This window comes from Tachypleus tridentatus, chromosome 7 (genome assembly GCF_004210375.1).
Source record: "Tachypleus tridentatus isolate NWPU-2018 chromosome 7, ASM421037v1, whole genome shotgun sequence".
Classification (NCBI taxonomy): domain Eukaryota; kingdom Metazoa; phylum Arthropoda; class Merostomata; order Xiphosura; family Limulidae; genus Tachypleus; species Tachypleus tridentatus.
Window position 1 is genome coordinate 154163385 of NC_134831.1, and position 15489 is coordinate 154178873.

The 15489-nt window shown below is 33.0% G+C and overlaps 1 protein-coding gene across 6 annotated transcripts in view; it reads left to right on the forward strand.

The window, feature by feature from the left end:
• The window catches only part of LOC143256945 (FAD synthase-like), a 49829-nt gene that overhangs the window by 26717 nt on the left and 7623 nt on the right, over positions 1–15489 (forward strand). For 2 of the 6 annotated variants that reach the window (XM_076514855.1, XM_076514856.1), the window contains exons 4-5: positions 422–582; positions 8592–8729. In XM_076514855.1, the coding sequence (XP_076370970.1) occupies positions 422–554 (133 nt within the window). In that variant the 3' untranslated portion in view covers positions 555–582; positions 8592–8729. Of the gene's footprint in view, positions 1–421; positions 583–7469; positions 7561–8591; positions 11456–15489 lie in introns of those variants that run through there. The other 4 variants (XR_013031635.1, XM_076514853.1, XM_076514852.1 and 1 more) reach the window with 4 other exon arrangements.

The window sequence follows — 15489 nt, forward strand, 5'->3', positions numbered from 1 at the left end:
GTCTTTTATATTTATTTTCCCTTTTCTTATTTTTATCTTTTGAAGCTCTACTCCAATAAGTGGTTGAGTCTAACAATGCAAAATGCTTATTTTTTCTTTATGTTCATTGGCCTTAAGATTTTGACAAGCAGCATATATTAAGTCATAACAATTTCAGTTTTACACTGTTTTGAAGTAACTTTTGACAATTCGTTAATTTAACATTGCATGAGTGATGTAAAGCAAAGCTGAAATCACCATTTGTAAAAGGTATATATGTGAATCTTTAGTGAATTTAAAATTCAATGAACATTTAGGATCACTTTTATTTTTATGGTACCTATTAACAATAATGAACTTTTCAAGTTATGATTTATTGAAAATGGTTTTGCTTTTAGGAAAAGTATAATTTTTACTATATTTTTGTTTAATTTGTGGTCAGGTATACATCTCTTGGAAATCGAGCTAATACTCGTCCAAACTCTCGACTGTTAGTCCAGGAGGACAATCATTCTAGGTATCGTCCAGCATATATGTTAAAGGATCCCAGTGAAGAAAGAGAGGGGAGGAATTAAATATCACAGTTTGTTACAACTTTGACAGGTTTGTGTTATTTGGACTCAAAAAGTATTAACCAGCATAATTCTTAATGTCTAACTAAAGATGATCAAATGGAGATAGTCCAAAGTTATGTTTTATTTATATTAAAATCTCACTCAGTAAAACTTGTTAAGCCTATTTAGGTTTGGAGAGTACAGTAGGTGATGGCAAAGAACTCTGGTGATTGAAATCTTTATTTTCAAAACATACATACCATCCACTGACAATATGGCTATTTTTTTATCTCCAAGATTTTCACTTAAATATCGTAGGCAAATTCTAATTTGCAAAATTATCCACCAACTTCAATACACCCACTACCTGGGTACTGTATATATAAGACCTCATTCAGATAATGTAATCACTTTTTCTCAACAAAGCATTCAGCACAGGTTTCTATCATTAGGAGTGTTATGATTATACACTATTTACATTGTGATTTTGAAGGCAGTTGAAGTTTTTGTATTTATCATTTATATTTATAAATTACTTAACAAAGAAAACTGACCAATGGGTATATATTCCTAAGTTAATGTTTCTACTACAGAGCTCAGTTAGACCTCTTTTTTTTATACCTCTGCTATCTGATGTTTGTTAACAGTCAGGGAAGGGGCCACTCTCAGCCAAAGCTGTCTGAGATATGATCCTTTGCGAGATGGAGACATTTGTGGACCAAGGGTGTTTCTCCTCAGAGTTCTGAATTTACTTTTGCTAATGACTCAGGAATGACTGGTGAGAATTTAAACTCACTTTAGCTGGCTTCTTTTTTTTTCTTTTTTTTATGAACTGGGTTTCAAACGAGAATTGTTTTGATTAGCCACCTCCAGCTCGTTTTCTTCCATTGATTATTTGGGTTTATGAGGTAATAACAAGAGGGTCTCCTATTGCATTTGACTCTACTACTTTCTTGTTAGGAGAAATTATGGCAAGTGACTACTTGGTGTTTCCTCCTCCTTTTATCACTGTTCGTATGGGGAGATTTACTCTCACAATTATGCAACAGGATAGCTATGCTTTGTCTCCCATGTTTATCATATCAGCATACTTTGGCTTATCACTGCCAGGAGGAGGCCTATTTAGGTTCTTAACGAATGGCTCTTTATGGATCTAATGAGGTACTAGATTGGAATCTGCATTCACTTTAAACATATCACGGTTTTCTTGAATTTGTCTTACTGTTATGACTGTTCTGAGTATTTATCATGAATTCATCTTTTGTCTGAAGCCTATTAATGTTCCTCTCAGCAATGTGAGGATGAGTTGGGGGATTTTGTTAATGTCTACATCAGTCAGATTGTCTTCTTCAATTTTTTCTTTGATTTTCTGGCTGGTTTGTTGTTGGGATTTATTGGGTAGAAATGCTATGTTAGAAAGTGTTAATTTACCATCTTCTGGCCTCAGAGAGTTGCAGGAAGCTTCTTTTCTATGTCCCATGTTATTTGCAGAAGTTCTAGGGACTTTAAAATCCCAAATTGGTATAGCCTATATACACTCTTCTTTATTATTATTGGCTTTTCACTTTTCTGTAGTTAATTTGGAAATATCAGCTCACGGTGTTTCCTGACTCTTTCCTTCTTTTTCCTGGTCTATTGTTTTCAATATTAGGGTCTTATCAATATTCTTGATGACTATCCCATGAGTGACCAAGCAGTGAGAGTATAATTACATCACTACCTGAAGATCTGGTGTTTTTTTCACCAGGGATCCATGGGTACTTCATGTTCTGTCTTTAGAGTTGGTCATTCAATTTACATCATCCATACCATTGTCTGCTCAACTTGTTGTCTTTTCACTTCCAACAGATCTATGGCGAGTGGAGCTTTGCTTACAGGCCCTAAGAGAATTGTTAGTCAAAAGGATAGTAGAGAATTGATTCTCTTCATTTGGGATGTTATTCTTGTTTATTTGTTGTACCCATGAAGACAGGAGATTAGCAATCCATCTTTAATGTCCTAACTCAATCAGTTTTTAGATCCTCCTTCCTTTCCAATAAAATCTTTTTTTTTCAACCTGTGATTGCACTTTGTGCCAGGGCTCTGGATGACCAGATTCAATGTTAACAATGCTTATCTCCATATTTCCTTAGCAGAATCTTCCAAGAGGATTCTCAGGTTTGTGTTCAAGGGTCAGGTGCTGCAGTTCAGGTCTCTACCTTTTGGTCTTGCATCAGCACCTTACATCTTTTGCAGAGTTGTTCAAGATTTTTCTTGTCACTTGCATTCTTTGGGCTTGTGCACACATCATTATATTATGACTGGCTCCAATCCATCAATTAGCAGAACAACACTCTTATATTCTTCTTTCAGCAACCATAAAAGCAGGCTTCCTTATCAGAGTGAAGAAATCTATTTTGTCACCAATGCAATATCTCATCCATCTGGGTGTGTTTTCCAATACTCAAGTCATGCTTTACCAACCCCTATCAGGCTTCAAATCTTGGAGGAAAGAATCATTAGATATATAGATGGTTCTCTTTCTTTTGGGGATGTTGGCATCCCTTGAACTTCTCAATTTTTTTTTGGGACAAGTGCATTATTTAAATTATAAAGGGTCCCTTTAATGATTACTGTGTGATTGGTAGATCTTTTGAATAATCCTGTATCATTACATAGGAGAAACTTCATCAATTGTGAATGATGGTTGGATCACAACAACTATTCATTTTACTAATCAGTGATGTGGTTAGCTTCTGGTCAGTTACATCTTTCTTTCTTTGTGAACCTGATGATGACCGAAGAAGGTCGAAACGTTGTTTGCTTCTCTATGTAAAATATTTTCTCAACCCAAACAAGCCGTTTTTACATATATATTCATTCTACTACCTTGTATTGAGATCTATCTGTTCACAGACATCTCTTCAGGGTTGGGGCACTTATCTTCAAGTTCAGTAGTTCCAGGGTATGTAGACTAAAGACAAGTCTACCCTCCACATCAATGTTCTCAAAGTCCTTACAGTACACCAGACAGTGGTTCAAAGCTGGTTGCTCTTGAGGGAGAAAAACTGTCCTGATACATTCAGACAATTCCTTGGTGGTATCTGGGATTTCCCTTCAAATAGGCATACATTCTTGAGACCTATGTTTTCATAGCTTGAATTTTCTCTGCTGGGCTTCTTCCCATCTTATCAGTCTTTTGAGCTTGTCATGTTCCAGGGGTGATGAATTTCATTGCAGATCACTTGTCTTAACCTAACTGAATTTCTCTGACAGAATGGGTATTATATCATGAAGTATTTCAGTGGATTTTTTCTCAGTTTGATCTTCAACAAATGATGCTTTTGGGACTCACTAGAATTCTCAAATGTTTGCAGTAGATGTGTTCAGTCAGGGCTGGACAGGTTTACATCTGTATGCCTTTTCCCCAGTTCAGCTAGTGTCCTGGGTTCTGACTATGGTTTGTTATATTCCCTGTTGAGTTCTCTTAGTTGCACTTTATTAGCCAGCTCAAGTATGGATCTCATTTCTTCAGTATCTGCAGGAATGTCCACCTCTACCTCTTTCACATTGGAAGTCTCTGTTGCAACAACCTTGATCAGACATTCTCTACCCATATGTTTTTAAAACCCAGCATTCATGCCTGGAAATTATAAGGACCTTTACGTGGCATAAGGGTTTAACTTCTAAGGTTCCTCTGTGCTTAATTAAATCTCTCCATGGACCAACTACAATTGTTTATCAATGGAAAGGGAATATTTATCATCAGTGGTGTTATTAAGAGGAGGTTAAACCCTTTTCATCCAAAAGTATCTATTATATCCTGTTTTCTGACTTGGGTACTTGAGAAGGAACCTCCATCATCTGTGGTGGTTTTACATAAGACAGCTTTATACAATATTTTTAGGTATTTTAAATACTGGAAGGTCTTTGAATCCCTAATTCTATCAGATCTTCTCAAAGCCTTTCGTGTTATTCGACCCAAACAACCTTTTCAGTTACTGAATTGGGATTTTACAATTGTTTTGCATGCATTAACTCATCCTCACTTTGAACCTTAGCTATATGTTCTTTATTTCACCTCTCTTTTAAATTATATTTTTGTTGTTGTTAGCTTGTGGTTGTCATCAGAGTTGTTTGCAATCCACTTGCATAGGACTCTGTCTTTCCACATTTGTCCTGCTCTATCTTGATAGGTCTTTTCTTCCCAAGACTCTGGCAGGTAGGTAAGGGGAAATATATCTCACTAATGCATTTGCCAACCATTTCTCACCTTTATGACTGCTCTGGTTCTGATCAGTTATGCCTTGTCAGGGCCTTCAAAAATGATGTGGCTCATGCTAACTTCTCTTGAGGAATCAATTATTCTTTTATTGAAATCCTTCTCTTTTCTGTGACTTATCTTCCATTACTCTCATAAGTTGGCTGCATAAGTGTTTTACATAGTCCATAATGGATTATTGTTACAGGAGAGGAATCTTTTGCATGCCACATCTGTTTAGGCTTTAGCCAGAGGTGTTTTCTTAGTTATATACTCCTATTTCAAGGGTCCCTTTATTTTTCACTGGTCCTACTCTGTGACAAATATTATCCAGGCAAGTATGCTTTCTCTTCTCGATTCTGCACTAGCAACCACTTTCACTATAATAACTACAGGTGGTATTACTTCATTATGGACTGTAATTCATGGACAATCATGAGTAACACTAAAGGGGATATTGTATGTCCCTTCCAATCTTCAAATTGAATAAATCATGATCAGTTTGTTTTTAAAAATGTAGGAAACTTGGTTCACCTATTGCACAGTTTTCAGAGCACTTTTCCTCAAGATTCCCAAATGCATTTTTCCCCTTCAGATTACTAATGGAGCTGAGGAGTCTTTACCACTCCTAGTTTTCTGTCGTTGAGGTGGTGAACAGAGGCTTTTTCCTCCAGAATGTTTGAATGTGTTCCCCCATTCTTGGAGGAGAGGGTGAAGTTGGGGATCCTCCAACTGGATTCTCTGGATGTTTTTTCTTAGATGTCAGTAGGAGTGGCACAAACCTCCATGAGAGCCTGCTTGTAATTCTTGACACTTAGCTATCTGTTTGAGGAGTGCATGGGCCTTCTTTTTATTCAAGGTTATGTTTGTCTGTTGTTTATGAAAAGAGGTCCACTCTCTCCTCATAATTCTAAAAGCAAAGTGGTCCCATCTTAGGCCCTTGGATGAGCACAGGCTCCTTGTTCTCTTCTTAATTTCAGAGGCAAGTGAAATACTCCTTGTGCACATGGTTGAGAAGTGAGGATGAATGTCCATAATTCCAGACTGGTTGAGTCCTATTCCTTTGGTTGAGTACCCCATACATGAATCAGTTAATCCAAGGCTATAGTATTGCCTTTTGAACTTCTTTAGTTGCAGAAGAAAATTTGTCCCTCTAGGTATTGCTTATTTTATCATTGTAATTCTGGTGGTATGAAATGCATCGTTTCAAGATTACAGGTTAGGATCCTGTCAAAAGTATATATATATCAAAGACGTGTGTGTAGTCCAATGAAACAAAGGAAGCCGTGGTTCCCCAATATTTGTTTAAAAAACAAAGGAAGCCGTGGTTCCCCAATATTTGTTTAAAAGAAAATTTAACTTTTAAGTATTAGCTAAATATGATCTTATGAACCTGTAATTGAATCATGTTGAAGCACTCTACTACACCATACAAATCTATAATCACTTTGTACTGGTGAAAGAACTGTTGGGAATAACCTGGACTGCAACTGTCAAAATGCTTCGTTTTTTGTCTCTGCATGTTGATATATAAACTTAAGATGGGATTTTTCAGAAATTTAAGGGGCAAAAATATAAAACATTTTATTTTTACACTCAGTAATCTACAAGTTTAGAGAACAGGTGAGACTTGCACAACACATGATTAACAATATGCATGCAATAAACTGAAACAAATGTAGATATTAAAATAATATTAAAAATTACAATGTATAAAATAAAATGTTTTTTCTGATTTAATGTTTTTGTATTTTGAGTTGTATACAAAAAGAAACATATATAAAAAAAATTAGGAAAAAATATAAATTTATGCATTTTTGTTCTAGAACTACAGATTATAACTTAAACATAAATGTTTAGAGTAAATAATTAAATCTTATAACATTATACATTTACATATATTTATTTGTATTAGTGATTTTTCAGCCATTTCTGGTTAATAATGCAGAAGTTACAATGATGCAACATGCATGCATTCGTATTGCCATATCTAATAATAAAAAACTGACGTTTAGTCTTTACAAAGTGACCTGTCTTCGCTGTATCTTAATAGATTGGTATTTTGTAAAAGACGTTTACATTTCAATTATTTTACATTATATATGCATATAGATTTATTATTTACAAACAAGTTCTTAAACATATTTTTCTTAAAACATATAATAATAAATAAAAAAATACAAGTTAAAACTTTTGTACTCTGTTGCTGTTTGCCATTGCTTGCTAAGCCTCAAGAAATTTTGCACACAGAGGATATGAAACAAAATATTTTTATTAAGATTTAATATATAGGTTTGAATAACCAAAAAATAATAAATTACTATATTTATAGTATACAAATTTATTATAATCTATCAAGTTTAGTAATTAATCTGTATTTGAAGCTAAAAAAATATATTTTGAAGGCTAAGGACTTGACTTACTTGCATGAAAGGTTGTCTTGAAAGAAAAAGAGGGTAACATTATATTTTAAAATGGCTGAGAAAGCTACCAGGAGAATGTTCTGAGCTTTGGATTGGTTATTCACATGTCAGTAAATGTATATAAGGGACCATTTCCAAAAATGGAAAGATGTGAGCTAAGTCACTGCATGTGATTCACTACATGACTAATATCATGGCATATAGAAAATTTAGGAGGCTCTTATTTTATATTCTAGCTTGTCAGTATCAGTAATTTGAGTTTATTTTATACAGAACTATGGACTTTGTATTTTGACATCACGAACATCCAATTTAAACAGTTCTGCATTCAACATCCTCTGTGACACACAAAATCAGTATTTAGGTGTGTTTTTTAATATTTACTTTTAAATTTAGAAAGTAAATAGTATATAATTTGAAAAGTTTAATTATAATATACAGTTTGATACCTAACTTAAGGAGATATATTCATAAAATAGTAGTGCAATAAAGTTTTGAATGCATGTTAAGAAATGCAAAGACATGGCCTTTGACCCTTGAATTGTCTGTAAAGGGTTAAGTGTTAAAGATTGAACAATTTTGCAAAACAGTAGTAGGTTACAGACAGATTTTATGTTCTTTCATAACTAGCAACTAAATAAGCTCTAGTGAAATGTGCCACAAAGAAATATAGTTTACCCATGCACTAAATAGTGTACAACATGTGTTAGTTTTGATCAAAGCAAAGTGTGTGTTTGTGTGTAGTTCCCATATATACTATACCAATGTTGATGGTTTTAATGTATTCAAACTTTTTAGAAGGTTTGACTTATTTTAAACCCTGAAAATAAAACATAAACAACTTGCGCGATCAAATTATTACATGAAGGATGGCAAAAAATTGTGAATTTGTACAATATCCTTTTTCATACATCTGTAGTAATTTTGGGGCCTTTGGTTTATCTTTTTTACTGTTTTCTTTGCAAAAACTGATACACATTAAACCATTTAATTGGCTCCCCAGAGTTCCTTGTTTACTTCCAGTACAGTTAAATTTTGCATAAGAATGTATTTGCTTTGTAGAAAAAGTTATAGCTCTTTTATTTATCGAATATCTTCTGACTAAAATATGTAGTGAACTTACTGTTAAGTTCTTTAAGCTATAAATATTAGCATATCTTGTGAATTGCTTTTCAATTCATCTTTTCATAGTGAACATTAGTGGCACATCCTTTATTAACTGAAACTGAAGTTTGTAATTTTGGTATTGTTCAGTTGTTAAATAGTAAATGCAGACTAGCTTAATAGAGTAGGTGGTAAAATTGGTGATATGGTAATCAGTTTTGGGGGAAACTTGTGCTTTAAGTTTTATAGTGAATTTTTGTTAATAGTTAAAAACATTTTACATTTCTGTAGGAATAATGTCAGCAGTAACTGTGAAATTCATTAAGCATCTTGTTGATTACATTGGTTCTTTGATGGAAAAGTCGTATGGACCTTGTGGACGATCATCTCTCTGTGTATCAGCTGTAGGTCAGATTGAAATCTCTAGTAGTGGCATTTCCATCTTGGAAGCAGCTAGGATTAATCATCCAATAGCAAAAGTTATTCATTGTGCTGTTAAGAATCATCATGAAATTGTAGGTGATGGAACTAAAACTTTTGTCTTACTTTTGAAGGCCATTTTTAATGAACTCTCAAAGTACATAACTGAAATTAGCTATATCCCACAAAAGCAAGGAGCAAAGGAAATAAAAACAAAAATTAGACTGGAACTTAGTAACTTGTATTACATATTACCAGAATACTTTGGGCAACTCAGGGATAATAAAATGATACAACACCTTTTTCTCCATGAAAATAATTTATCTTTAGTTAAATCTTGTGTTCAGAATTTGCTGAAAACATTTTTGACAGGAAAGTTTGGACAACTTGTTACCCATTGGCTGGTGGAACTGTGCTATAACTTGATTTTTTTCAGTGTTTATAATATAAGCAAGTTCAGTGAAGTGATTCAGTATTTAATTACAAACTTTCACCTCTTGTGTTGTAGGATAAATGTCTTACCCATCCAACTTTCTAGGATTGTGGAAGGGTTTGTTCTGACTCGTGATTTTACTGTCCCATGGAAAGGCTACACAAGTAAGGAGGAAGAATTGAATTTCATTGTTATTCTTCCTTCTGATGACAAGCAGTCCATCTGTAATGAAGTTATTTTAAAGATAACACAGCCACAAGATGTTGAAATGTTTCTGTTGTCACCATCTTCATTTTATAAATCAGCCATAGAAACCTTGCAGCAGCATCAAATTCAGCTGATTTTATCTCATAACAGTTTACCTGAAAGTTTCAAAACTTTATGTTACGAGGAGGATATAGCTGTGATTGCAGGTGTTTTGAGGGAAGAGTTGTTACATCTAGTCTCTCTCTGTAGAATTCAGCCAGTAATATCTCTGCAGGAAACCTTGACTGCATCAAAGATTGGAAAGGCACAATTTGTAAGACCATTAGCACTAGAAGCTAAGTGGTATATTCAGATAGGAATAAAATTGTCTGACATAGATATGCTATTAGTTCCTCATTATCTGGTTTTGTGTGGTCCAACAGAAGGAATTTGCAAACAGTATTTTAGTGAAAGTTTTAATTCCCTTAAGGTAGTTGCTTCTTGGATAGACAATAACTGTCACCATACTTGTCATGGAGTACAGCCATTTTCTTCAACTTATTGTTGCCAAGAAGATTCTTCTGAGAATGATGTATCATCTAAGTCTATAAATTCTTGTGATATTTCAACAAAATTTAATGTTCCTAAAGAGAATAATAAAGTTAATCTATCCTTGTCAAATTTAAGACAGCAAAACAAGATAGGATGGTTTGAAGAAACTTTTATGAATGAAAACTGGAAAATTCGTGTTACGTCAAGTTCTGATGAGCATTCTTTACAAACTACTTTAAGGAAATCTGGCATTGAAGATTATCCAGTCACTTCAAGAGAGCATGGATATAAATTAACAAAAATGGTTGAACCATCTTTGTGGAACTATGATCAAGGGGTATGTTGTCCAGGAGGTTCATTCTGGGAGTTGGCACTCATTTCCTTACTTAGAAAGTCCCACAAAAGAGATACAGAAAGCAAGAATGCTATTGCCATGGAAGTTCTTACATCTTCTTTACTTTATATTCCAATCTTATTACATAAAATGTCTCTTAAAAGTAAACAGAATACTATTCACGTTTATCAAGAGTTGGAAGACAGTTTGCAAAAAAACTTGGTAGTATGTATGGATGGAGTTTCTGGTTGTGTTATTTCAGTGGAAGAATGTACAGCAAGAGAGTCTGTGGCATCTAAAGAATTGCTGCTATGTAGTGTGTTGAAATTGGTTATTCAGCTTCTAAAACTTGATTGTATTGTCAACATTCCAAAATTACCAAAAGCACTGGGTGAGGATTAAATATATTATACAACTCCTATTATAGAATTGTTGACTACATTTTAATTTTGGAAGTACCACTTAATTGCACTTTATAATGAATAATATACGCACTCACGCACAAATTTAGGCCATACACCTATGTCAAACCTTGTGTAATACTCTAGAAATGGAATATAGCTGGTTGCATGATAATTTTAGATATAGTTTGGGCTTCATAAATATATTTGTTTACAGTTATCTAGGTATTTGTCATTGCAGTGAAGGTGAAAGTTCCAAATTTATTTAACATTCAAAATAAAAGTACTTTTTAACAATTGTAGATCATATCAGTAATTAAAGAAAACATTGTCATTGTATCCTGTCTCACAGATAGTTTTGATAGTGATTGACTTTTGTTATTCTTTTCAAAGTATAGTTTTTTTATTTTATTGCAGGTTTAACTGGTCAATATAACACAAATTTGACCTTTACAATATGGTATTGTACTTGTAGTGAAATAATGATGAAAGGAATACAAGGATAACACACTAAATGAGTTAAATCTTTTAACTTTCAAATTAACTAACTTGTTTTAATAGCGTCTATCATTAGTGAGGTATTATACTATAATGATTCATTTCATGGTTTTACCTGTTAGAACATTATGGTTAAAGAACTGAACAAAAGAGTTTGGTAAAATCACTCAGTTTGTATGTAAACTATATAGGAAACTCCAGAAGCAATAGTAGGATTGGTTGCAGTACTGGTGATATATTTATGGTGTGTGTATTTATGTTTCTTATTTGTGAGATTTCTATATTATTAGGAACCCTGTAATTAATAAAGCAGAGGTTGTTTTAACACACTTTGTGTATGTTATCTTGTTTGTGTGTAGCAGTACTCTCTTTTTTTTTGTCACCTCTTAAAGTTTTTTTTACACTCAAAGAACTGCATTGTGCTCTTATTTTTTGGTAAAAAGTTTGCAATTTGAGATCCTTTAACTAGTTGCTGTATACAATGCTGATGTGAACTCACAGTTTATAGTGCATATTTGAATTTTTGCATTTGTGCTAATTACAGGAATTTTCTGTGAAAAAGGTTTTAATGCCTAAAACTACTTTTAAACTGCCAAGTGGGTTCATCTTACTGTAGACCATATGGGTAACCTGATGATAATTGCATTGGAATTTTTTGTCAGACTATGATCAGGCCATTGAAATCTACTATAACAGATAAGCCATCAAAAGTATTAGTGAACCTTCCAAACCTCAAATTGAATTTAGGGTAAATCAGTATTTCCCAAAGTGTGGTCTGCGACACAGTACCGGTCCATGAAAAAAAAAAACAGTCCACAGAAAACTAAAAAAAATTAATTAATTTTAACTCGCTACCAACTGCCATTTTTAAACTTTCTCCAGGCTTGTGTTTTATTTTAAAGAAAAATGTAATTAAACCATTTAATATAACTTGGATTTCTCAGTATTTCAACTAAGCTAATATAAGAGGAAGGAAAAGTGAACGTTTGTACTTAAGGCTATGAAACTATAGAATTCACAAGTTGATGGTCACCTTTATACCTTCCGTCCCTTGAGACTTAAAATGTTCTCAATTAGTGCAACTTAAAGAGCTTAAGATTAAGTCTCACCATGTTTATAACTTTGAGATTCTTGTGAAATGTTGTAAATTTAAACCACATGTTAACTAGTCACATATCCTGCTAAGTCCAAACCAGTCTTACCCTGTCTGCAGGTAAGATCAAAGAAAGGATTTTATATTGCATAAAAGGACCATTTGTTCATTCAAGTTAACTGATTCTTTGATACCAAATGTGTTAAATTTGCTTACTTTGTTAATGGAAACTGACAGGCATGTTAGACCTGAGTCTTTCATCTGGTAGTGCCAGGTGGCAGTTGCTGATGGCTGGTATTAGAAGTGTCAGTTTCTTCTGAGAAGAGAGAGACTTGTTTGTGACTTAGATGCACTAGTTAAGATTTTTTAAGTTGCTCATTTTTAAGAAAACTTCTCACCAAAATGGAAAGATGGCTGAAGAAACATGCATCACACAAGAAAGCCTCAAGTGATGCACAAATGCAGCCTGGTTTCAGTGAAAATAATATGCCTAATTGTAAATGTGTAAGTGGTATGCAGCTTGGTAGCAAAGAAAAGAAAACAAAGACCTACTGGACTCAGTAGTATTATGATGAATATTTGAAGTACGATTATATAAGTGGTGGTAGCAGTAATGACTTGCCTCTGTGTCCTTTGTTGTTCAACATTATCAAATGAGAACAATGAAACCATCAAAATCAAAACACCATTTGGATATCAGACATCCAGAATAATTGAGTAAGGCAATAAATTTTTTCATAAATAAGAAAAATGAAATACTTTTTTTTCCAAACAAATAATTTCACACACTTATTTCCACAAGATCTTCCAATGAAGACTTTGTTATTGCCTCATATAAAATTTTGAAACTAATAGCCAAGACAGATTATCTGCATACTATTGGGAAAACATTAATACTTTCTGCAGTAAAAATAATAACATTTCAAGTTTTTATAAAAAACAAGAAAATTAGTTAAACTTACTGCTGCTATCTAATATATTATGCAGTGAAGCATTGAATTGTGGAAGTGTCAAAAAATATTGAAGAAACTCTTATATGTCGAGTTCGCTGTAGTCTTTTTTTTTTTTTTCATTACAAGTGGATGAACACAGACATGGCAGATAACGACAATTTAATGGGCTTTGTAAGATATGATTATAAGGACACAACTCATGAATATTTATTGTTTTGTAAACTACTTTCAACAAGAATGATGGCTAATGAAATTTTCAATTTAATCAATATTATGATTTAGAGTGGTATTCAATGGAAAAAAATTGGTTGGATTGAATACCAATGGCAAGTTCCCATACAGGGGTTTTCCAGAGGATCTGAGCAGTGGCACCAGACTGTGAATGCTACAATGCTGGGAAGAAAATGCCCTTACTTTTGAATTCAACTATACAAGAATGTTTCGAATTCATAAAATATTTAAAATCTAGTTTGTTGAATTCCAGAATCTTTACTGCTTTGTGCAAAGAATTAGGAAGTGAACACAAGCATCTCCTATTACATTAAGCTCAATGGTTATCAAAAGGAAATGTCTTCAAAAGACTCATTAAAATGAAAAATGAAGTTATTTTGTTCATGAAGCAACATACCCATCAGCAAAGGATGCACTATTTGAACTTAGAGACAGGTTTCATAATTTGCATTGGTTAATTAAGGTGGCCTATTTATGTGACATTTTTGGCTTCTTAAGTGCATTAAATCAAAATTTACAAGGTGTTAACATAAATATTTTTAAAGTCCAGGAGAGGATAGAAGCAAGTATAAAAATTAATTTGTGGGTACATCAAGTTGAAAAGAGAAATTATAAGTTTTACTTTACTTTAACAGAATTACAAAACCAAGATGAAAAGGTAATATTCCAGATGAAATTTACTCAACAATTGAAGAGCATCTTTTGGTGCTACAATCAAGCTTGAAGGAATATTTTCTTTGAATTGACAGCAGTAAAATGTAGATCAGGAACTATTTTTATAGGGAAGAATGAGGAAGGATTAGAACTCGGTGAATTAGATTCTGTTATTGAACTGTCTTGTGATGTTGCACTGAAAGACCATTTTAGTCAAGCCTCGTTAATTAATTTTTGGCTGAGCTGTCGTGATGAGCATCCATATTTATCAGAAAAAGCAGTGAAATTTCTTATGTAGTTTGTCACAACTTATAAATGTAAATTGGGCTTCTCAATGATACTTTTATTAAAAGCAATAACAGGAACAGATTAGATGTTGAGCCAGACTTGAGAGTCAAACTGACTTCTTTTCCTTCTGAGTTGAAGTTTCTGTGTGATGAAAAACATCTTCCTTCTCATTAGGTACATTTATTTCTTAAAAGAGCATTAATAAATATACAGTAAATGTAAAGATTAAATTCCTTTTTTACACAGTAGTACTCTAAAACACCTATATATATTTTATAATTTATGATGTCTTGATAGAACTATTGCTTTCAGCTTGATGTTAAGACTTAAGTCATGTCTTAGTACGTTATTTAATTAGGTATTTGAGGAGGCCAGGCCTCATGAAAAAGTACAAAATTAAACTGGTCCCTACTTGGAAGTTTGGGAAACATTGGAGTAAATAAATAAACTGTGTTAAAATTTTCTCCTTTTTTTTTAAACCTTTCTCTGATAATTTTTAAGCATTATATATGTATGATTAACATGTCTGCAATTTTCTGTTGCTTATGTGTTCATGGTGCATATCCCTTAAAATCCTAGCACAATCTCTGATAAAGTCGTAGACACATTAGCAATTGGATGCATAAAATTTTAGAAAATGTCTTAAAATTTAAAAAGCCAGTTGGTTTATATAGATTTTGTTGGTAATTTCTGAGTTGGCAAAAGCTTTTAAAAAGTAAAAATGTACAACGTTTTATTTAGTATTTGTATGTGTGTGTTTTCTTATAGTAAAGCCACACTAGACTACCTGTTGAGTCCACAGAGGGGAATCAAACCTCTGATTTTAGTGTTGTAAATCTGTAGACTTACCATTGTACCAGCAGGGGACTATGTTGTATCTCTGTGAGAAATATTTAAATTTTTTGAAAACCAGTGTAGAAAATAATGATACATATCCAAAATATAAAAATGGTTTTGATAACATATCATGGCTACTCACTGATAGTTACTTTATAATGTAACAAAATACTCATGGACAGCATTAAAGAATATTATGACGAAAGTTTTATTATTCAATCTAGAATAGAAAATATCAGTGAAAATACAATTTTTTTATTCTGGAAAAACCTAAACATATTCTTTAAGCCCATATTTTAATCTCTTAGA